General features: G+C 39.0%; 4 protein-coding genes across 6 annotated transcripts; 1 reads left to right on the top strand and 3 right to left on the bottom strand.

The window, feature by feature from the left end:
• Window positions 1-608: 608 nt before the first annotated feature.
• Window positions 609-4,145, bottom strand: LOC106166188 (uncharacterized). The gene is made up of 3 exons (XM_013544662.2): window positions 3,957-4,145; window positions 3,355-3,580; window positions 609-2,742 (listed from the first exon to the last, which is right to left on the bottom strand). The coding sequence occupies exons 1-3, from the start codon at window positions 4,016-4,018 to the stop codon at window positions 712-714; spliced, it is 2,319 nt and encodes a 772-aa protein (XP_013400116.2). The 5' UTR covers window positions 4,019-4,145; the 3' UTR covers window positions 609-711.
• Window positions 4,146-7,448: 3,303 nt separating this feature from the next.
• LOC147762909 (uncharacterized) lies at window positions 7,449-12,912 on the bottom strand. The gene is made up of 3 exons (XM_087007495.1): window positions 12,818-12,912; window positions 12,219-12,444; window positions 7,449-9,654 (listed from the first exon to the last, which is right to left on the bottom strand). Exon 3 carries the CDS (start codon window positions 9,562-9,564, stop codon window positions 7,615-7,617), a length of 1,950 nt encoding a protein of 649 aa, XP_086863621.1. The 5' UTR covers window positions 9,565-9,654; window positions 12,219-12,444; window positions 12,818-12,912; the 3' UTR covers window positions 7,449-7,614.
• A 2,578-nt stretch (window positions 12,913-15,490) lies between these two features.
• On the top strand, window positions 15,491-19,420 carry LOC106166183 (cytosolic 5'-nucleotidase 1A). Of its 3 annotated transcripts, none has more exons than XM_013544658.2 (6): window positions 15,491-15,649; window positions 16,920-17,075; window positions 17,342-17,489; window positions 17,735-17,857; window positions 18,087-18,271; window positions 18,561-19,420. In XM_013544658.2, exons 1-6 carry the CDS (start codon window positions 15,647-15,649, stop codon window positions 19,059-19,061), a joined length of 1,116 nt encoding a protein of 371 aa, XP_013400112.1. In that variant the 5' UTR covers window positions 15,491-15,646; the 3' UTR covers window positions 19,062-19,420. The 3 variants fall into 3 exon arrangements, with proteins under 3 accessions (XP_013400112.1, XP_013400110.2, XP_013400111.2); XM_013544656.2 differs by having other exon boundaries at window positions 15,600-15,730; XM_013544657.2 differs by having other exon boundaries at window positions 15,601-15,730; window positions 17,342-17,474.
• A 52-nt stretch (window positions 19,421-19,472) lies between these two features.
• On the bottom strand, window positions 19,473-23,787 carry LOC106166213 (high choriolytic enzyme 1-like). Its single transcript, XM_013544694.2, has 8 exons — window positions 23,506-23,787; window positions 23,108-23,153; window positions 22,760-22,815; window positions 22,131-22,206; window positions 21,806-21,926; window positions 21,108-21,286; window positions 20,366-20,454; window positions 19,473-19,781 (listed from the first exon to the last, which is right to left on the bottom strand). The coding sequence occupies exons 1-8, from the start codon at window positions 23,587-23,589 to the stop codon at window positions 19,545-19,547; spliced, it is 888 nt and encodes a 295-aa protein (XP_013400148.2). The 5' UTR covers window positions 23,590-23,787; the 3' UTR covers window positions 19,473-19,544.
• Between the last annotated feature and the right edge of the window lie 367 nt (window positions 23,788-24,154).

The raw sequence follows: 24,154 nt of genomic DNA, 5'->3' as shown, positions 1-24,154 counted from the left end.
AAACTTTCAGCATCTCGGAATTTTGCTTTTACAACCTACAGGTAAACCTGCGCATTTCATGGGGCGTGTGTATTAGATACACGAGTTCCAGAAAAATTTTAGACTGTTTTCATTGGACAAATATGTTGCAATTTATCAAAACAGGACAACAGTTGCATAATTTCTTTGTAAAATGCTTTTTTACGATAAATGTTTTTATTATGTAAATCTGATCTTATTGCGCTTATTTAAAAAATATTAAGATAAATCCACCAAAGTATTTTAAATCATTGAATCCAAAAAAAAAAAAAAATTGAGCCTCAAAATGCTGGCTTGTAGCTATCTTGACCTGCTATAAGACACATAATCAGATATACATATAAACTGATTATGGCAGTTGTGGTGTTTGCAATTCAGTGTTTGGGGAAATTGCATCTAGTGGCCTAGAAATTTTATACAAATAAACCCGGTGTTGAAATGTGTTCTGTGCTTTTTTGTAAAGATCCATTTTGTTTAGTTAAAACCATGATTAACAAGACATGTCATTCAAAAATTTATTTACTCTGAACTTGATCATGTTTACAGAAACGTTATAGCCTGGTTAATGTCACATGTTTACAGAAACGTTATAGCCTGGTTAATGTCACATTGGATATATTATTTCTCCTCTAGTCTAGTGGAAGGAAAAATGGACATAAAGATCGATTTCGATTGTATTGTTTTCTTATAAGTCTATGGATTGATATATGCCGGGTACTCCTCAATGGCGGTAACAAACCCATCGCCATCAACCTGGAACCGATACACATGTGGACTCGGCAAATCCACCAAATATGCTTCATTATGGTTGTCAACTTTCCTCGCAACATCTTTGGGGACACTCACCACGACGATGTGATCCTTGGGATTTCTTTCGAGGGTAACTTCATAATAATATATGTTACCTGAATGGGTATGCATCCAAAATCGTGAAGTGCTTCCACCGAGAGAGTAGTACTCAACCAAGAACAAGATTTGATTTATGGACTCTTTGTATGATGGTGTACTAAGAAAACGTTCGACAGCAATGTCCATCAGCATCTTGGAGTCCATAGAGAAGCATTGGGCGATTGAAGCGAAGAATTCCTGGGGATGAGTAAGCCCAACGTAGCCTGGGTTAGCATTAGTGATGATCTGATATTGGTACTGAGCAGCTTCAGGAATGAACTGTCCATTGAAATAGGCATGTAAAATCGAGTTCCAATTATCGGAACTGGGATTAAACCAACCTTTGCTTGCAAAATGTTCCTGCGTTTTCGTAGAGTCGTAGCGATTGTTATCCTGCCAGAAAATATCCGGACTACCTTGTAAGGCTCTTTTCATCAACAAGAACCTCTTCGCATTCACCCCAGGGTATTCTACGAAGTTGTGACCAATTTCGTGAGCAACAACAGAAACAAGACCGTTTCCCACCGGATTGCCATGCGTTTTACATACCTTACAACCAGGTAAGATGTGTTTTCTCGTCGAGCTGTGCTCATCGTTACAGAATACGTTTACTCCGCCCTTTCGCACCTGCCTGTAGGTATATCTGCTCCCGTCAATGCCGCTTAGAGCACATTGCTTACTTATGCGCTCAATCCAGAAGTATTCAGTTCGCAGGGACAAAACATAATCTCTCAACAGGCGATTGGCTAGTTCTGAAGATTGGTCATTGTCTATCAACATAACTCCCCTCTCAACAAGAACGTCCTTTAAACTTCCTGTGTGATTACTCACTTCAGCCAACCCGAGTCGATTACTTCTCGTGTCGTCCCTTCCTTCCAACATTATTATCCAGGTATAGAAGGAGAAATGGGCTAGGTATGTGGAAGAAAAACGTTGTCTGCTCAAGTATTGTGGGTATTTTTGCACCAGAGCTGCGAGTGTGTTGAAAAAATATTCCTTGAACGACTCTGGCATAGGCAAGTTGGCGATCTTCAACAAAGCATCCTGGTGTAATTGCAACTTCTCACATACCTGATCATTGCTCTCCATCACTGATCCAAGGTCTGTGTTGTGCTGGCTCAGTATGGCGGCAATTCCATCAACGTGGTGCTGGGTCACCTGGTTTATGTCTTTTCCCCAAAATATAACGAGTTTGGCCCATTTACCAGAAATAAGTAAGTCAGTTAGACCATCACCGTTGAAATCAGCCATGTTGGATGAAAGTCTGTACCCAACTTTGTTCCCAATTTGTGCGTCACTGCCTAACAGAACGGCATCTTCTTCTTTTCCTGTTTTTGGATCTTTTGTCCAAATATGGACGCCGCTGCTCGGATAATAACCGCTGTATAAAATATATTCTTTCCCGTCACCCCTCCAATCAACAACTCGAGGATAGTGTTGAGTAATTGTGGTGTAACCATCCTGGATGTTTGTAGCTGAACTGCTGAAAATGGGACTTGAGGCTGTACCTTCATTTGGGTAGTAGGCAAACGGTTGCCTGTCGGGCCCAACCACCAGATCATTCAGGCCGTCGTTGTTCCAATCAGCTGCATCAAAACGAACACCGCCAGCGTTATTGTTAATTAAAACTTTAGGGGCAGAAAACGTAGGTTGTTTTGATGTCCCAGTGTTGATGAAAAGAGAGATGGGGGTGAGGTCACCAGCCCATTCAGAAAGAAGCAGATCTTTTAGGCCGTCTCCGTTCATGTCCTTGAATACCGGTGAGCCACTCCAATAACCCTTATCTATGACAGTGCCGTCGGCGGTAGTCAATTTTCGGGGAGCTGCAAATCGGCCCTATGAAATCGTAGTAGATTCTGCGTCTTAGATTTAAAATTACATATAAAGATGCATTTTAAGTAATTTTTTGCAAGAAAAGTCAACCAAATGCCACCATGTATTATAACTTAAAATTACAGAAATGCATCGTTTCATATTACCCGAAAGAATTTTCTGCTTGCTCTCTGTGCTGTATATGAAGGGGCAGATAAGTATGTCAGATAGTTTGTTCCAATTTACCAAAATTTGAAGAAGGTGCACTTAAAAGCTCTTTTATGGCTCATCCAGTGATTGATTTGGTATATCCCTTAGCATGCCGACTTTATTTTAGTCGTATAAGAAAATAGTACAGGTGGTTTATATGCGTTACTGGAAATCCACCCTTTTACCGACACTAGGTTCAAATGTTCCTTTAAATAATTTTATATAAAATTTAAAAAAAAAAAAAACAAGACTTAAATTATGTCCTTTACTCCAAGACTCAATTTATGTAAAAATTTAAGCGACCATTTGCAAATAACGGCTGAAACTAAGTTAAAATATTATATTTACAGCACAACAAACAGATTTTGTAAATAGGTTAAAACAAAACTAGGTCCATAAATTCAGTCTGGAGGACATGGTACTTACATTGCTCGAGTCGCCAGTATTTTCCAGCAAATACACATATCCCCCGTTGCCGGCCAAAATGTCAATATCGCAGTCGTCATCGAAGTCTGTGGTGTAGGTCCACGTTTCTGCTCGAGGCCCCAGTGCAATTTCTTGGTCGCCTTCGTCCGAGACCATGGTGAATCTGTCTGGTTCAAAAACGCTGCGGTATAGTGGTACTCCTGGCTTGCAATCCACTTGCCTCTTACTGCAATAAGGGTCAACATGAAATTACAAGTTAATTTTTTTTTACATTAACTTAAATGATCAGAAACGGAAACATCAATATTTAGACACGAATGGATAGAGGAAATCCGATGACAGAATGTCATAAGCCTGAATGTTATCTTAGAGGACGCTGACAATCGGGTATGAAACTGTATGGTAAAACAATTATCAGAATTTTTGGAAGCGATTGTAAACATCCGCCTGAAAAGCGAGTGTTAAAACTGTTTGCTTCTACACAACTTTCTAATTTTTTAACAGCTAATGATAGCAATTTAAAAAACGTCACCAGTTAACATAAATTTATGCTCTTCTGTTTTTTTTTTTTTTTCACAAGATTATTATTTAGATATATTTACCTTGTTTTTCCACTTGAAATAAGCAGACTTAAGCACGCTACAAACAGCAGCATTTTCATCATAGTTGACTTCAGTGGTGGGATGTACCGTGTAAGATAAATTCTGAGCAGTCTTTGCTTAATTCTCCCGGTTTATATACATTTTTACCTCTATTTCAAACACTTATTTAAAATTGCACCCGGACAGTTTTCGTGCCAGGATAACTCGCGCAAAGATTACACCAATTGAGGTGGTTTTAAAATCCCTGGGTAATTTGCACTATCGTGGTTAAATTATGGCAATTATGGGGTTGTTTGTCTGCTCGTCAGTTCAACGCGCTCGATGAGTCAAGTGGTCTTTCGAATTTAATTTGATCCTCCCCAACCGTTCTGCAGGTATTGAAGCAACGAGAGTCAATCAGACAATCTGAAACGTGTTTATTTATGTGTGTGTGTGTGTGTGTGTGTGTGTGATTACCTGGGGTCTCTGAAATTTCAAATTTAACCAGTGCATTGTCATGGTATCGGCTCTGACGCTCTCACCCATATATAATTTTTTTTAAAAAAACAAGACTTTAATTATGTCTGACGTTACTTTAATGATAACAAAGTTTCTGATAAACATTTCAGTAAGCTGTCTGAATATCATATACATAATGGACATCTCTAAGGGCCTTTGATTAAAGGCCCACGGGCTATTATACTTGAAGGCAAACTTGTAACCAAACATTATAAGTAAGGACTTTACAATTTCAGGTTTCTTGTATTGTCTTCTCGTTTGAATCCGTTTGAATCGGACTGCTGATCAGACTTCTTTGGTACCGGGGAAGCAGTACGAGACGGGGCTGGTCTAAAACCAGGAGTACCGCCAGTCGTCACGCTGTTGGTACTAATAAGATATTTGGAACATCTACCCGAATCGCGCGTGTTAAACCGTTTGGCTTTGACATAACTTTCTTCTGTTTTTATCAACTAATGAAAGTGATTTCAAAAAGGTCACCAGTTGACAAAAACGTACCTGCGTGTTTTAAACAAAAGGTATGCTCTTCTGTTTTGTCACAAATGTCATATTTTTTCCAGATATTTACCCTGTTTTTCCACATAAAATAAGCAAACTTAAACACGCTACAAACAGCAGCATTTTCACCATTGTTGATTTTCAACTTGAAGATGCATACTGTGGGGTGCACGGTAGGTATAAGATAAAGCTGTGAAGTCATTGCTTAATTCTCCCGAGTTAAATATTTTATCACTATTCGTAATACTTACTTAAAATTGCACCCGAACAGTAATCGCGATAATTACTCTGCAATTTTTACTATGGAGCATAAATTACAGCAATTTTCGGGTGTATTGTCTGCTGATCGACACGCTAGAAGAAACAATTAAAAACTGGTCCTTGCAATTTAAATTGATAACCCGCATTTGTTACCCAGTATTTGAGCAACACAGTCGCTTAAGACAATCTGAATCGTGTTATAATATGTGCTCACAAGAAAACATCATTTGCTCTTACTTCTGCTATCAAATTTTACCCAGCATGTTGACCAATGTGTGCTCACCGCTTTCTTGGATAATGTTGATGGTCTATACAAGTGGAATATATACATGTATAAGTTTACCTGAGTTTCTGAAAAATTAAACCACTTCGTTGCTTTGGTCCACCTAATAATAGATTTGGCAGTAAACTGTTTGAAAATTATGGATAATGAACATCACTAAAGGCCTTCCGATTACTGGCTTGCAGACTGCAATAAATAGATAAGTATTATCTTTATATTATTCTGAATTTTGTGTAGAAGCATATACACGTTTTTCACTTTTACAATATCATCAAGTCAAGCAGTCAAAATTGAATTTGAAAAATAAACAAATGCACATGTATATATTGCTAGTAAATTCGTTAACTCTGAAGTTAGTGAATTTCTCTGTGAAGCCTGAAGTGAACATGTTCCACAGTTTGTACGTTCCCGCAAATGCACGTCATACGGAGCCCTCGTCCAGCGCCACTTTCTCCACCATAAGACCACGAGCTGACAAATATAATCTGGTTACTATAATCCGTTCATGCTTTTTAAAGTCATTTGATGCATATACTTGTTTGAAGGCAAACTTGTAGCCCTTGCCAAACTTTATAAGTAATAAAGACTTAACAATCTCAGGTTACTAACAAGTGGGATGTAAACCAGATATTTGTAAGTGTATTACTAGTATAGTTTAATGACAGATATACTTGATAAGACCGTGATCGAAAAGTTAAGCAGACATTATATACGAGGGGAGCCCCTATATATAGTGTCTTAGCAGACTACTGATGTTTTGGTGGCAACATTTTGTGGTACAAAATTGTGTAGGGGAGTCATTACAAGGTCTGTGTTTATAGGGCCAAGACAGTTGCAGTGCTTTGGTGACTTCTTTGAAGAGCCCACTTGTATTTTGCTAAACACAAATAACTTCATGCAGTTAAAAGGAAGAAGAAAACAAGTTTAATTCTGCAACAATTTCCCTATGTACATGTATAGCATTCAGTACAAATGACCTGGAATATTAAACATCACGGACACTTTATTTCAGTAAAGCTGTTTCTTACCGACCCCCGTCTTGCCTTGGAGGTCTTGACCGGTCCTTGCACGCCTTGCAAGTACCGTCTGTACTATCAACATTTACTAGCTTTAAATAAAACAAAACGTTTACAGCTAGGTCTGAGCATAGACACATCTGTACTTTAATTTGTAGAGGATTCTCAAAGGAAACTTCTTTAGTTGATAAAACTGTCTGAAATTCAAGATTTGAAAAAGAAAACATGACTCTGCCAATAGTTTAAATTGCTGATTTAGATGGCTCGATCTAAAGGCAGGGCTTTTCGGTAAACATCACTAGCTTGTCTCAGTATTAAACTTAATAAGTGGGATACGATTATAAACTAGTCTACGGCCATTTGGTTTATAACTGATGCTCATGTAAGCAGCGGTGGCACCTTTCTGGTTTCTCATTTTGCGAAACTTTCAGCACCTCGGAATTTTGCTTTCACAACCTAAACCTGCGCATTTCATGGGGCGTATGTATTACATACACGAGTTCCAGAAAAAAATTAGACTGTTTTCATTGGACAAATATGTTGCAATTTATTAAAACAGGACAACGGTTGCATAATTTCTTTGTAAAATACTTTTTTACGATAAATGTTTTCATTATGTAAATCTGATCTTATTGCGCTTATTTAAAAAAAACCATTAAGATAAATCCACCAATTTTAAATCATTGAATCAAAATAAAAATAAAAAACATTTAGCCTCAAAATGCTGGCTTGTAGCTATCTTGACCTGCTATAAGACACATAATCAGATATACATATAAACTGATTATGGCAGTTGTGGTGTTTGCAATTCAGTGTTTGGGGAAATTGCATCTAGTGACCTAGAATTTTTATACAAATAAACCCGGTGTTGAAATGTGTTCTGTGCTTTTTTGTAAAGATCCATTTTGTTTAGTTAAAACCATGATTAACAAGGCATGTAATTCAAAGATTTATTTACTCTGAACTTGGTCATGTTTACAGAAACATTATGGCTTGGTTAATGTCACATTGGATATATTAAAGATACTTATTTCTCCTCTAGTCTAGTGGAAGGAAAAATGGACATTAAGATCGATTTCGATTGTATTGTTTTCTTATAAGTCTATGGATTGATATATGCCGGGTACTCCTCAATGGCGGTAACAAACCCATCGCCATCAACCTGGAACCGATACACATGTGGACTTGGCAAATCCACCAAATATGCTTCATTGGGGTTTTCAACTTTCCTCGCAACATCTTTGGGGACACTAACGCCGACGATGTGATCCTTGGGATTTCTTTCGAGGGTAACTTCATAATAATATATGTTACCTGAATGGGTATGCATCCAAAATCGTGAAGTGCCTCCACCGAGAGAGTAGTACTCAACCAAGAACAAAATTTGATTTATGGACTCTTTGTATGATGGCGTACTAAGAAAACGTTCGACAGCAATGTCCATCAGCATCTTGGAGTCCATAGAGAAGCATTGGGCGATTGAAGCGAAGAATTCCTGGGGATTAGTTAGCACAACGTAGCTTGGGTTGACATCAGTGATGATCTGATATTGGTACTGAGCAGCTTCAGGAATGAACTGTCCATTGAAATAGGCATGTAAAATCGAGTTCCAATTATCGGAACCGGGATTGAACCAACCTTTGCTTGCAAAATGTTCCTGCGTTTTCGTAGAGTCGTAGCGATTGTTATCTTTCCAGAAAATATCCGGACTACCTAGCAAGGCTCTTTTCATCAACAAGAGCCTCTTCGCCTTCACCTCAGGGTATTCTACGTAGTTGTGACCAATTTCGTGAGCGACAACAGAAACAAGAAAATTTCCCACCGGGTTACCATGCGTTTTACATACCTTACAACCAGGTAGAATGTGTTTTCTTATCGAGATGTGCTCATCGTTACAGAATACATTAACTCCCCCCTTTCGCACCTGCCTGTAGGTATATCTGCGCCCGTCAATGCCGCTTAGCGCACAATTCTTACTTATGCGTTCAATCCAGAAGTATTCGGCTCGCAGGGACAAAACATAATCTCTCAACAGGCGATTTGCTAGTTCCGAAGATTGGTCATTGTCTATCAACATAACTCCCCTCTCAACAAGAACGTCCTTTAAACTTCCTGTGTGATTACTCACTTCAGCCAACCCGAGTCGATTACTTCTCGTGTCGTCCCTTCCTTCCAACATTATTATCCAGGTATAGAAGGAGAAATAGGCTAGGTATGTGGAAGAAAAACGTTGTCTACTCAAGTATTGTGGGTATTTTTGCACCAGAGCTGCGAGTGTGTTGAAAAAATATTCCTTGAACGAATCTGGCATAGGCAAGATTGCGAGCTTCAACAAAACATCCTGGTGTAACTGCAATTTCTTACATACCTGATCATTGCTCTCCATCACTGATCCAAGGTCTGTGCTGTGCTGGCTCAGTGTGGCGGCAATTTCATCAACGTGGTGCTGGGTCACCTGGTTTATGTCTTTGCCCCAAAATATAACGTGTTTGGCCCGTTTACCAGAAATAAGTAAGTCAGTTAGACCATCACCGTTGAAATCGGCAATGTTGGATGAAAGACTGTACCCAACTTTGTTCTCAATTTGTTTCCAATCTGTGCCAAAGCCTAACATAACCGCATCTTCTTCTTTTCCTGTGCTTGGATCTTTTGTCCAAATATGGACGCCGTCGCTCGGAAAATAACCGCTGTACAAAATATATTCTTTTCCGTCACCCCTCCAATCAACAACTCGAGGATAGTGATGGGGAATTGTGGTGTAACCATCCTGGATGTTTGTAAATGAACTGCTGAAAATGGGACTTGAGGCTGTACCTTCATTTGGGTAGTAGGCAAACGGTTGCCTGTCGGGCCCAACCACCAGATCATTCAGGCCGTCGTTGTTCCAATCAGCTGCATCAAAACGAACACCGCCAGCGTTATTGTTAATTAAAACTTTAGGGGCAGAAAACGTAGGTTGTGTTGATGTCCCAGTGTTGATGAAAAGAGAGATGGGGGCGAGGTAATAAGCCCATTCAGAAAGAAGCAGATCTTTTAGGCCGTCTCCGTTCATGTCTTTGAATACCGGTGAGCCACTCAAAGAACCCTTTTATATGACAGTGCCGTCGGCGGTAGTCAACTTTCTGGGAGCTGCAAATCGGCCCTATGAAATCATAGTAGATTCTGCGTCTTAGATTTAAAATTACATATAAAGATGCATTTTAAGTAAATTTTTGCAAGAAAAGTCAACCAAATGCCACCATGTATTATAACTTAAAATTACAGAAATGCATCGTTTCATATTACCCGAAAGAATTTTTCTGCTTGCTCTCTGTGCTGTTTATGAAGGGGCAGATAAGTTTGTCAGATAGGTTGTTCCAATATTTACCAAAAATTTGAAGAAGGTGCACTTAAAATTATACGTCACTTCCGGCCTTTCTTGTTTAGTAAGTTTGAAGCAAGAAGATTTGCATATAAGAAAAAGATAATCATTTGGAAATTTTTAAATCAATTTTAGAAATTAATTTGTTTATTTACCTTCAATTTGATGTGTTATTTTTCATATCAAGGTGAAATTTAACTGCCTGGGGCCAGTTTTACATGCCCTCCCCCCCTGCTGCATTTTAGTGCTTATTTTGGCCGACTGGGGGCAGCACCTTACTGGTCATGTAATGTCACTCTAAGGCTATACCATTAATATACCCTGATTTTTTTAAATTGTTTAAGCCTTGAATAGAAGTGTTTAAACCTGAAGTGTTGTGTTTGTTGAAGCATGGAAATTATTTTTAAGAGAATTAAACGTTGCAATGGAAGTGAATGGGACTTTTTAATAGTGGTTTATAGCCTTAAAAGCTCTTTTATAGCTCATCCAGTGATTAATTTGGTATATCCCTTAACATGCCAACTTTCGTATAAGAAAATAATACAGGTGGTTTATATGCATTACTGGGAACCCACGCTTCATCGACGCTAGGTTCAAATGTACCTTTGAATGATTTTGTATAAAGTTAAAAAAACAAGACTTAAATTATGTCCTTTACTCAGAGACTCAATTAAAGTAAAAATCTTAGCGACTGCAAATAACGGCCGAAACTAAGTTGAAATACAGACTTGACATTTAATATGGAATATTTCAGTTTCGAAGGTATATGCCTAGGTGAAAATGCGTTCTTTTTTTCACAAACTCCGATCTCATATATGCAATGATTTAATTTGATAGTGCTCCTTTGGGCAGGTCAACGCTTGGCTTTAGCAAAGCATGATTCTGTCAAAAAAAGTGTCCATACGTCGGCAACTACTGCATAGAAGAATTTGAAATTTTGCATGCAAGTGGTCGGGTTTGCAGTGTGTAAAATGAGCTATGCAGTGCTCTACAAATGTGTTAATCTGTGGCAGAATGGCGCGAAAAAGACAGGCATTGCCAGACAGATAATTGCGCCACACGAAACGGTCCGCACAGTTTTACCCAGTAAGTTAACCCAGACCGCATCAGTAATACCCAGACTGATGTACATGTACCTACACAGACGCTACACCCAATGTATTGAAATCTTACCACCAGGGTACACCCACTGTCTTTCGCAATATGCTGTTGCAACTAGACAATAACCACCCAGTCCGTTCAGAATGAGGGGTACATTGCCACCAAAACGCATTTTTCAAGGCCCTTAGCGAACACCAAACTGGTTTTAGCAGGTTAAAATACCAGACGACCACCGAGGAACCCACTGTAAACAGTAAAACATCGTTGTATATTTCACTAATGAATTGGGGACCTTGACTGTTTCTGGGTTGAACACTGAAATCTCTTGGGTTTCTTTATTGAGGTCAGATTTCAACTGAACCGCTCAACAGTCAAAATAGAGTTTACAGACATCCAGATGAGGCCAGCGACGAACGGTGTATCGCGTCTAAAGTGACTAATGTCATTAACAGCGTCATTATTTGGAGTGGATACCACATTGGTGCCAAAACACCAATGGTAACCACTTGGCTATCATTTGATAGGGGTCAACCTAGGAACAATTTTAGGTTGCACGGTGAGATTGCGGTTCACAAAGAACTTTTAATAGCAGGTTACATACATAACCAAGGGAATGTGTAGCTACCTTGGTCATCAAAATCGCCATATTTGAACCACATAGACAATATGTGGGTAGGCCTACATGTCCTACAACAAAACTAGGCCGAATTGGACAGATTTTGACCGATGCCTGGAATGTTATTCAAGATTTAACTTTAAAAACCTATCCCAAGGTATGCCTTGCCACTTGTGAGCGCTGGTAGCAGCCAGAAGAGGTCAGGCGTAACAGCGACCGATACTGTGACTAGACACTGACATTAAGGTCCTTTGTGGAGTGTGTAACTCTTTTACAGACAATAATTTGGGAAATATGGAGGTCCAAAATATCTTTTTAATGGTGTCGTATGATACAGAATAGGCAATGTGTTTTTGTTTGATTCTCTGGCGAATTCCATTAATGAACTGATGTCACAATGACATCAAAGAGATAATTAAAAGTTACTGAAACACGATTTTAATCCTTATTTTAATTTATCAGTCAGCAAAATAGGGAAAATGATGAAAAATGATTTGGAAAAAAATATTCCATATTAAATGGCAAGTCTGTATTATATTTACAGCACAACAAAACAGATTTTGTAAATAGGTTAAAACAAAACTAGGACCAGAATTTCAGTCTGGAGGACATGGTACAATGTACTTACATTGCTTGAGTCGCCAGTATTTTCTAGCAAATACACATTTCCCGAGTTGCCGGCCAGAATGTCAATGTCGCAGTCGTCATCGAAGTCTGTGGTGTAGGTCCACGTTTCTGCTCGAGGCCCCAGTTTAATTTCTTGGCTGCCTTCGACCGAGACCATGGTGAATCTGTCTGGTTCAAAAACGCTGCGGTACAGTGGTACTCCTGGCTTGCAATCCACTTGCCTCTTACTGCAATAAGGGTCAACATGAAATTACAAGTTTTTTTACATTAACGTTAATGAACAGAAACGGAAACATCAATATTTAGACTAGAATGGATGATGGAAAATCCGAAGACAGAAATGTTATAAGCCTGAATGTTTTCCTAGAGGTCACTGACAATCGTGTATGAAACCGTATGGTAAATTATCAGAATTTTTGGAAAAGATTGTAAACATCCGCCTGAAAAGCGAGTGTTAAAACTGTTTGCTTCTACACAACTTTCTTAACAGCTAATGATAGCGATTTAAAAAAATGTCACCAGTTGACATAAACTTTTCCTCTTCTGTTTTTTTTTTTTTTTTTTTTTTTTTTTACAAAATTATTATTTAGATATATTTACCTCGTTTTTCCACTTGAAATAAGCAGACTTAAGCACGCTACAAACAGCAGCATTTTCATCATAGTTGACTTCAATGGTGGGATGTACCGTGTAAGATAAATTTAAGCAGTCTTTGCTTAATACTCCCAATTTATATACATTTTTACCTCTATTTCAAACACTTATTTCAAATCGCACCCGGACAGTTTTCGTGCCAGGATAACTCGCGCAACGATTACATCAATTGAGGTGTTTTTTAAAAACCCTGAGTAATTTGCACTATCGTGGTTAAATTATGGTAATTTTGGGGTTGTTTGTCTGCTCGCCAGTTCAACGCGCTCGATGAGTCAAGTGGTCTTTCGAATTTAATTTGATCCTCCCCAACCGTTCTGCAGGTATTGAAGCAACGAGAGTCAATCAGACAATCTGAAACGTATTTGTGTGTGTGTGTGCGTGTGAGTGATTACCTGGGGTCTCTGAATTTTCAAATTTAACCAGTGCATTGTCATGGTATCGGCTCTGACGCTCTCACCCATCGTCACTTTAATGATAACAAAGTTTCTGATAAACATTTCAGTAAGCTGTCTGAATATCATATACATAATGGACACCTTTGATTACAGGCCCACGGGCTATTATACTTGAAGGCAAACTTGTAACCAAACATTATAAGTAAGGACTTTACAATTTCAGGTTTCTAGTATTGTCTTCTCGTTTGAATCCGTTTGAATCGGACTGCTGATCATACTTCTTTGGTACCGGGGAAGCAGTACGAGACGGGTCTGGTCCAAAACCAGGAATACCGCCAGTCGTCACGCTGTTAGGGGGCCTACTAATAAGATATTTGGAACATCTACCTGAATCGCGCGTGTTAAACCGTTTGGCTTTGACATAACTTTCTTCTGTTTTTATCAACTAATGAAAGTGATTTCAAAAAGATCACCAGTTGACAAAACGTACCTGGTCCTTGCAATTTAATTTGATACTCCGCAACCGTTACGCCTGTGATTGAGCAACACAGTCGCTTCAAACAATCTGAATCGTGTTATAATATCTATTCACAAGAAAACATCATTTGGTCCTACTTCTGCTATCAAATTTTACCCAACGTGTTGACCAAGGCATGTTCACCGCTTTCTTGGATAATGTTGATGGTCTATACAAGTTCATATGTATATATGTATATATGTGGAATAAATGTAAGTTTAGCTGCGTTTCTGAAATATCAATTTTAACCATTTCATTTGTCCATAATAGATTTGGCACTAAAAAGTCTGAAAACCATGGATAATGAACATTACTAAAGGCCTTTCGATTACAGGCTCGGGGAATACAATAGATAAATAGATAAGTATTTTATTTATATTATTCTAAATTTTGAGTAGAAGCATAAACATTTTTCACTTTTACAAATCATCAAGTCAAGCAGTCGAAATTGAATTTGAAAAATAAATAAATGCACATGTATATAGTAAATTCGTTTGCTTAAAAAGCTGTTACTGATCTGAACTCTCAAGTTAGTGAATTTCTCTTTTAAGCCGGAAATGAACATGTTCCACAGTTTGTACGTTCCCGCAAATGCACGTCATACGGAGCCCTCGACCAGCGCCTTTTTCCCACCATAAGGCCACGAGCTGACAAATAGAATCGGGTTACTACATGTATAATCCGTTCATGCTTTTTAAAGTCATTTGATGCATTTACTTGTTTGAAGGCAAACTTGTAGCCCTTGCCAAACTTCATAAGTAATAAGGACTCACAATCTCTGGTTACTAACATTGTTTTCTCGTTTGAATGAGACCGCTGATCAGAGCGTTTTTGGTACAGGGACGGCTAGACTCATGATACGCGCATCTTCAAAAATATGGATAATTGTTACTCCGATTTCAACCCGTGCGTTTAGCAAAGTTGAAATAAGGAGACCTGACACCTGGAAGTAATTGTCTGTTGTTGCTGTTTCACGTTGATGATACCTGCATCATCATGTCGACAAATAGTCAATTTTCCACGACTTCTATTAATTTCGATAAAAACGACGAAGTTGTCTAAAATCTCTGTGAAAAGTATGAGAGGGGGTTAAGGGGGCAATTTATATCTATGCCCACAACCCAAGCCTGAACTGAGACGGGGGACACCACATGCATGGGACAGTACTTTTTCTGAGACATTTGTGAATAGTGCTCAGTCTCAATGTAACACACACTGAAAAAGGTCACGGAGTAACCGAAAGTTTTACGAGGAAAACAAATAGCTACAATTTAGTGTAGACATGCAGTGAAAATTTAAACTTATATAAGCCTCTTGTGAACATGTATGAGGAGTGTAAAGACAGCCTTCTTTTCGTCATTGTCCTATAAAGAACTATTAGAATAATTTTATTCCGGAAATGGCAATATTTTTACCATTGTAATACAAATGATCTTGTTGTCTCAAGCTTCAAAATCACCACTTATTTTCAATTTTCTCAGTCCAGTTTTTGTTTCTCTCTGACTTTTTGTTTTCAGATGGAATAACAAAAATACCCTGACTTCGCTTGTCACTGTGCTTCGGCACCCCCAGGACCTATATACTTTGTGTTATTTCTCGTGGTTTCAGGAGCCCTTAAAAAGCTTGCTTTACATCGTCAGTGGTCACTAAGTGATGCATATGCGACGCTCGGGCGCACGCGAACGCACACAAACACGCACACACACACACACACACACCTGTTAAATGAAATAAGTGTGCGCCGCAGACGTTGTTTATCGCACTGGACCTAGTATAGCTGAGTCTAAGTTGTGCGCACATTTACCAACGTGACCTAGTTAACCATTGGTCTATGCCCTGGTTAAATATTACTGCGACATAACCATGGTAAGTATAGCGACATGTACATAAGACAAATGCTCTTATAACTATGTGAATCATATGGCGCACGGCTGGTCGAGAGACACGGTAAGAGATAACGTTGGCAAGGGCAATGCATCTTGATGCGTCGAGGTCATCTCGTCGACCTTGACTTAATATATTACTGAGATTAATGTCTGAATGGGGAGCGAGACTGTAGTTCGACATTGTGTGGGCCTGCACTGTATGTGCACAGTATCAGTTGTCGACTGAATTGATTGACACCGAGGACCACGCAAAAGCACAAGTCAACTCTCAGCATACAGAATATAAGTTGGTCTCCTTTTAGACTGCATGTCTCACCAGCATGGGTATTATAGTTACATGTATCATTAATATTGACTCAGAGATCAACTATAAAGAGGGACTGGGAATGATTAAAGGAATACTGAATTAAAACAACGGGTTAAAACTAGTATAGAAGAAAGTTTTCCTCTGCCCTAGGTGAAAATTGCCATGTATGTGCTCAAAAGTCATTATTGATCGGTTAAAAAGTGATTACATTGTGTGTGGGGGCGGGAGGAGGGAGCAATAACATGTGAAGTAAAGCTTTGTTGAATGTGTCTGTGTTCACGTGTGCTTTTGTGTCCTTGCCATAACGTATTGGTTGTTAGATACATGAAAGCTTGAACATTCCACGCAAGGTTAGTCATTTATGTTACAACGTCCAATGCAGATTGGAAGAAGTTGACCATAGAAATGAACCTGAATGTCGATAGAGGCGCGATTGAAAAGGGGGGGGGGGTATGAATACAGGCATCAGATGTGCACTCCCATTGCAGTCATTGCATAAGTTGCTTAAGTTCCGTCTATGGAGCCAAATATCGACCTTTCTGGAAGACGTGTACAGGTGGCATATTTTTAGCTTGGATTATACTACACTGTATACCCCCAGTATGTTGAAATAGCAATACAGGTCATCGAATGTAAATATGTATGTGAATCTGCCTCTGAATTTCTAAATAATACTAGTGTGAACCTAATACGTGTCAAAATATAGACCTAGCGTCACTGATTCGAATCTAGATTTCTTTTTACATTAAAACAAATATTCATAATGCGACGATAATGATTTTACAAAACAAAGTTGATTTCAGTGTTTTAATTCGAAATGGTGGGCACTTTTCAAATGGTACAATGTCATTCTCATTTATTATGGTAGGAGACATCATCCCACATAAAATAACATCTCTACATTATTAGTTTGTATTATCAGTAATTGTTTCCATTTCCCCAGCCTGCGGTGAAGATAGCTGTATCCAGTCGTGCTCTGTTTGATCAGACCAAAGAATACACCATTTTCAAGGAGCAGGGTGTGAAAGCGTACACAGAGTATCATCACGCTCACGAGGAAGAAATTTTGGAACCAGGAACTGCGTTCCCATTCATTAAGGTATAACTTAGCGTAAAACCCCACGTCCCCCATTGTGAGTTGACAGTCTCTGAATTATCTATTAGTTTGATAAATTTACATTTATTTTAGCTCCGACATCCGGGAAAACATGCATTGATAGCACAAAAACGTTGCAGAACATTTTTCAAATGAAACGAAAAGACTGACGAAACTTTTTAACAGTCAACCCAGTCCGGGGCATAATGTAATCGTTTTTGAGGGTACATTTTGCAGTAATATGCCTTAGCTAACACTTCGTATTTTAGGCGGCCCACACAGTGAACGCAAAATTAAAAGAAGCAGGTGCGCCTGAAAATGAGCTGTTTGAGATCGTTCTAATGAGCCACAACCAAGCAGACACTGCCGGAATACGACTTATACGGTCAATACATCATCACGGTATGTGGTGTATGGGTGAGTGGGCGCGCGAGGAGGGGGTGCTGTAATTTTGATGTTGGTGCCGCGCATTTTAATGCTTAAGAGTATCGATAATATCGAATATTTACAATAAGGGCTAATATACATAGTGGGACTCCAAACCTTTTAGTTGCTTACATGTACTACAGTAGGTAAAACCGAGGGTGTCAAAAGTGAATAAAATATCATATTCTACTGCGTCTTCACTATGCATTAATTCTGGTATTTCATTACTCATGCAGGGCTGAAGATTGATCAGATGTGTCTGACGGACGGAGCGTCGCTCGTGGGTTACCTGAAAGCTTACGACATCACGTTATATCTGTCGTCACACACTTACGAGGTTCAGGAAGCGTTGAAAGCAGGCAAGAAGGCGTATCTAGCTTTCACCATATACTTCAAATGTTTTAGTGGTTTTACTAGTAACCTCTGGTGCATTTGATCTCATTTGTCCACCAAATGTCGCAAAAAAAACTTGACAGCAGGATCGTTTAGTGTTTAATGGCTCTTGGTTCATATCCTATTCTAGCGGTTCTAAAGTGAAATGTAATTGTCGAGCTTTCCCACTGATCAATGTTTTATGTCATCTTTAAGGATTTGGTGCCGCAGCAATCTTTCCTCAAAAAATGGCAGAAAACCAATCAGTCGACCAGTTAAGGATCGTATTTGACTGCGACGCCGTGTTGTTCTCTGACGAGGCTGAGCAGATCTTCCAGACAAAGGGGCTGGGAGCCTTCCTGGACTTCGAGAATGAACGCATGAATGAACCTTTGCCAGAGGTGGGAAAATGTTATTTGCAATTTTTAACAAGCACATAAATGGTCTAAAGTAATTTTAATTACTTAAAAGTATAATTATATGACTACGGTTATATACTATCATTTAGCATGAATTTTATTTTAGAGAGTCATTCTGTGTTAAAATCACAAGCCATATGCACAAAGAAATTTTGAAAGAAAAAGGGCAAAACGATTAAATATAAATATCAATGTGCAAACTGCCCTACGAAAGACATGAATGTTGTTCTTTTTGAAATTCTGTTTTGTAATTAAGTAATTCTTGTCGCAGGGGCCTCTTAAACCGTTTGCTGTAGCCATAGGAAAGATGCAAAAGCGTTTGGAAGATGCCAACTTTAACCCCAGTCCCATCAGGACCTATATCGTGACCGCCCGCAGCTCTAGCCACGGTTCTGGGATACGGACGCTTAAGACTCTGCGTAGCTGGGGCCTCAAAATAAATGAGTGCAATTTCCTATGCGGGCGACCTAAGGGCCCTGTCCTCAGCGCTATAAAAGCGCACATATTTTTCGACGACACGCAGAAGAATATTGAGAGCGCTCACGAGTATGGGGTTCCATCCGGGCATGTGAACTTTGGTGAGGGTGTGTCAAGCCGCGCGCATTCGGAGGATAAGCAAAGTGAAAAACAAGAAGGATCGGGATCGACAAAGAGACCACAGCCTCATGAAGATGTTGCTACAGAGAGTGTTGACTTCTCTAGTCAAGATGAAGGCTCTATAACAGGGGAGGTGGCAACGCCAGGTAAACGGAGTTCTAAACGGAGAAAATAGCACGTTGGGTTCAAAACAGACGGCGAAAATACCATTGAAATATTATAAAACTGTGATAATTTATTTAAAAAAGCATACAAGATGGCACATGCCTGGCTATGCACATTTTAAAACAATTTCGTAGAAAGAAATAGTATCGTCAAAAAGTACCGAAGTCCAGAGGCACTAATTCTGGAACGAATTTAAGACGTTCCAAAAACGAGTCATATTTGGCAACTGACGCATGTCGATACGGTGAAGAAAAGATGCATATCCCGTCAGCATAATGTTGTTTGATTTATTGACGTGAAGGCAAAAAATGGTGTGTTTCTCACTGAATATAATATAACAGAATGATTAAAATACTGTGTGCTAGTAAACTCTTTTCCTGTTGTCAAATACACGAAGATAAGACAGCAACGCCAAAAAGCATTAGGTTTACATACTTTAATACCCTTATCTCTGCACTTGTTTTAGTCGTCTATACTTAGTTAAAATTGTGTTTTACAAAACTCCATGTAAGAGACTCCCGACTGGTGGTACGTGATGTGCTGGGCTCTGGTGTTGATCATGTGGTGGTGGTGGCATCTTGGGCCCAGCAATATCGTACTGGTCACCAGAACACCTGTACAGGCGGTTGATCTTGACCACGTCCCAGGCGGACATGCGTGTGTTTCCGAGGGTAACGCTTGGGTCTTTGGGGGTGATGGTTGGCTTTCCGTTCTTTGAGAAGGCATCTTTCTGCAAATGAGTGAAAGCACAGGATCAGCCTAGCTCGTGGTAACCCCCTTTTTCACCCTTCTCTGTATCCCCTTGTTTGCTTCGGCAACCCTCATTAAAAAGCATGCGCTCCCAGGGATTTGCTTAACAACAATCTTATTTGCTTTTGGTTCTCACTTTCCGCCCTGAGCTTCGGAGATGCCTTGAAACAAACCTCTACACCGCACACCTTGCCGTTGCAAGTAACTTACGGCAAAGGTTTGTTTCATGTTATCTATGAAGCGCTGGGTGTCACTTTCCAAAAAGACTTTAAAATCTCGCCCTTACATCCAGTAGTTAACTCATTCAGTTGGTCACGTTCTCGCTCACACCCTGCCCCCACACCTCGCTTACTTACACTCCCTTCCTAGTCCAACCATCCAAACCACTTGTTTATTCATGACGCCCCACCCATCCCTAAGCAGCTGGAACTGTTAACTGTTGTTTTATCATAACAATTAAAAAACATAACAATTATGACAATTAAAGAAACAAGTTTGACAAAAAGAAAAATAAAGATTCATGTATAAAAATGTCACGGTTGCAAAAGAGTTGCAGTATAATACCTCGTAATGTAGGATGGAATTTACATCGTAAGGAGCTCCCAGGTCGTACAGGATAAACACCGGCAATTTTTCGAAATCTTTCAGATTACCTGCAAAGACAAAGATTATTTATGGTGGCTTTGGGCTTGTCTTAAAACACCGATTTCTGGGGTTTTACAGTGCCTTGCGTTTTACATATTATCTTACATTGAAAATGAAAGAAATTGCATTTTTAATCAAGTTCACAGATCAATTATTGATTTGCAGTCTAGTTTGATTCCGTGGAAATTGACATATTTACATGAAAGCCTATTTTTTAAATTTATTTATTCATTTTGTGAATGGTTTGCATTCTAAACATCCTTTAGATAATATTTAGATTTTCAACGAGTTTAATAGCTAGCCTCGCCGGGATAACGCTTCTGAGTATTTTATTTTATTTTTTACTATTTTGACATATCACTTTCTAACATAGAGTTCCTTATCGTTATAAAGCAGAAGTCGTTTGCATGAAAGATGAAAGTACGAAATTACCTGCGATTATTAATAAACTTCTAAAGAATGAAGTAGATTATCTAGGTCGCGATGATACCCTTTGTTACAAATATTTTTTTACCGTACTGCATGTGGATTATTCGTGAGCTTATATTATTAGCACCTCTATGCATTGTATTTCAAAGGCATTTTGATGCTACGTATATGGGATTTTGAGCACGGTATAAATGCTGTGTGAAAAGAAGATAACGTGATACATGTAACATACCCTGACGAATGTTTTCCGGGTGGATGTCTATGTATTGGTCTCGATCTGGACGACTATGCTCGTGCACGAACCCCAGCGCGTGCATAAGTTCGTGTATGATGAGGTGCTCGTACCTGAGACATCCTGACGTCAGGTTCAAATCCTGCTTGCCGCCTTTTCGGCCAAAGAACGAGTAACATCTAAACAGAAACGTATTGTTCAAACCAGGGCTATGTTAGACTGGAAATAGGTTTAAAAGTTTTCCCTTTTGCGCCTCAAACTTTCAAATTAGCCTTTTTGGCCTCAAAGTTAAATATTTACAGTAAATTGAAATGACTGGTGGGATTTTGCAATCTGTTCTGTAAAATTAAAATGGTGGTTTGTGGAGTTTAAGACAGAGTACAGAGGTCTTCAAAATGATCCAGTTTTACCGGTTCCAACCACGACCTTGAACTTCGACATACAAGCTCAAATAATATTATACATTTATGAATAAAGTATGTTCCAAAAACTATGTGGGGTTGGCAGAAACGCATTCCTTGCTTTTTTACTCCCCATGTAAAATATTTTCCCTTTTAACAATATTGAAGTTGGTGCTGGTCATTTGGCAGGCAACAACAAGCAAGTTAAGATATCAAAATACTTTACCTCTAATTCTCTAAAGATATCAATAGAATGAAAGCAATGTGCAAGCACAACATGAATTCGAATTCCCTTACTTTGATTTACTTTTACGTATAAAGACAAAGTCCGGGTGGTTGGTTCTCAGCATAAAGCGTACACAAGTCTGTCGTGATATGGTGAGCATAGCATTTTGGATGCTGATCAGCTCTCTGGATGCTGAAATAGAGAGCAAGGCAGCAGTTTCGGTCATAACGATCTGTCTAAATCACACGTACAATTTCTTCGTCACCAAAATAACATCTTTATTGAAAAAATACTATATCTAAAATCTTTTTTATTTATAAGATCTTTATTTAAAATTTGATATAGCAAAGTAATATGGTAGTTAAGGATCAATAGTCAGTGTTGAAGAGAACTTACAGAGGGTCTGGTCCAGTTTGACTGGTATAAAACCGCCTCTCCAGAGTTTGGTCGAGTCCGCAAGCGCATTACGGTGCTGAAAATGAATGAAGTCTATCATTACATATGTTGCACAATCCAGAGTTTCAACATACGTGCTTACGTATACCAATCATCCTATATAAAGAGGTTTTCCACTAATATCCCTGACACATATATACTGGACTTTATAAGAAGCAATGCCTACTGTAGCCTTTTAAGAAGATAATTAGCTTAGTTAATTGTACAGTAGAGTAATTTTTTGTAGCAGAACAACTATGGGTAAAGCTATCATCTTCGTTCAACAGTCAGAATTGTTTTTCTTCCTTTTTAATTTTCACGCCATTGGGTATTTAATAGGGGAACATACATTATATAGTATGATTACATACAGTATATCTTTGCGTATACTACTGTCGGATCTTGGATATGAAGAATGGTGAGTCAAAATCCCCTTCTCTGCGATTTTCATTGTGCAATTTATGGTATTTCGTAATTTTTTGGTCCTAAGAGAGCACATTTAATCCCTTTTTGGAAGAGACGGAGCTGAATCTGCCATTTTGTTTTAAGAAGGTGGTAGGCCCCCCTGTCTCGACCTTTGATATACTCACAAAGGGGTTAAAGCCAGCAATGTCGCCTTCAAACAACCGAGGCGTGGTCTGCGGCCCTGGAGTGAAAAAAAATTAACGTAAAATTAACAGGAAGGTCAAGGTCATGAAACCGAACCTACACTGCATACTTAGCCTTGTGCTTATCTACTGAACTTAGGTATACTTTACTTACAGGCTTATCAGTATCTTTCCAGAAAAGTGGAAACGTAGAAGCGTAAACTGTACAAAGGGACAAAAACAAGTCTCTCAAACTCTTCATATTACAAAATGGCCACGTTTTGAACAAATACGTTAAATAGGCTACTTATGATAACGAAAACATTTCACTTCGGTTGTCATGACACTAACCTTGGCTTGCGTATTCTAAACTTTCCCTTGGGACATACTTTGTTACCTATACAATAGAATATGCAGTTATAACGCTTTAATGTGTTTTCGGGTTTGTTGGATAAATAGATATTTATCCATATGAGAAATGAAGAGGACCAGATACGGTATAGATATGCAAATGTTGCCCTCATAAAAAAATTCATTCCAGAAATCTCCATTGCGCAATTTTAATTTTAAATTATGCACCGCAACAGCACGTCAACCACATATACTCGTATTACACTGTTGCAGGCCGGAAATTTCAGAAATGCAAACATGAATGTCCAGTAGAGACTTTTTTACAATCATTTTCTGTATTTTTCCTCAAAATCGTTGCCAGCCTGTATTAGCTCGTGACGAAAGTGAAACTAACTTACTCTGTCGCTGTGAAGTTTTGTTCCCGGTACCAGAAGGACGTTCAGTCCCAGCAACAAGACCACCCAGGCATACCCAATCCCCATAACTAGTCTATATCAAAAGATGGCCTGCTTTCTGACATAATAACGTCGATAAAATGTGCATGGGCGTCCCTCCACGCATTTAGTCAGATCAACTACTCTACGATGATAGGCAAGTACATGTACTGCCTTTTGGTGAAGACACCTGTCCTAAAACCTGCGTTCTCAAAAGGTGGCCTGTCTACGGAAAGTGCAGTGGCGGATTTAGAAGGGGGTCAGGAGGGTACTGACCCCCCTTCGATTTCTGAAAAAGTCAGACTAATATATCCCCTCTTGGAATTAGAATTTTGACTAGCTGATTTATAGTTCTTAACCATTCCAAATGGCACTGTTTGCTATCCAAAACACTCCAAGGAGGCCGAGGGTCGGTTCGCATCCTGAAACTGTCACACCTGAAAAATGCCCCACCCCATCTTCAAATGATCCTGGATCCACTCCTGAAGTGGATATTGTAATTAAAGTCTTAATACTTATATGCATAGGAAGTTGGTGATGGCATTTATGATATACTCCTACGTTTCGTATAAAAATATAAGGAATGGCATATACTATGATCATTATAACAATG

The sequence above is a fragment of the Lingula anatina genome, chromosome 3, assembly GCF_051362555.1.
Source record: "Lingula anatina isolate TDL-2025a chromosome 3, LinAna3.0, whole genome shotgun sequence".
Classification (NCBI taxonomy): Eukaryota; Metazoa; Brachiopoda; class Lingulata; order Lingulida; family Lingulidae; genus Lingula; species Lingula anatina.
Note: the sequence above shows the minus strand (reverse complement) of the source record. Positions and strands in the feature narration are given on the sequence as shown.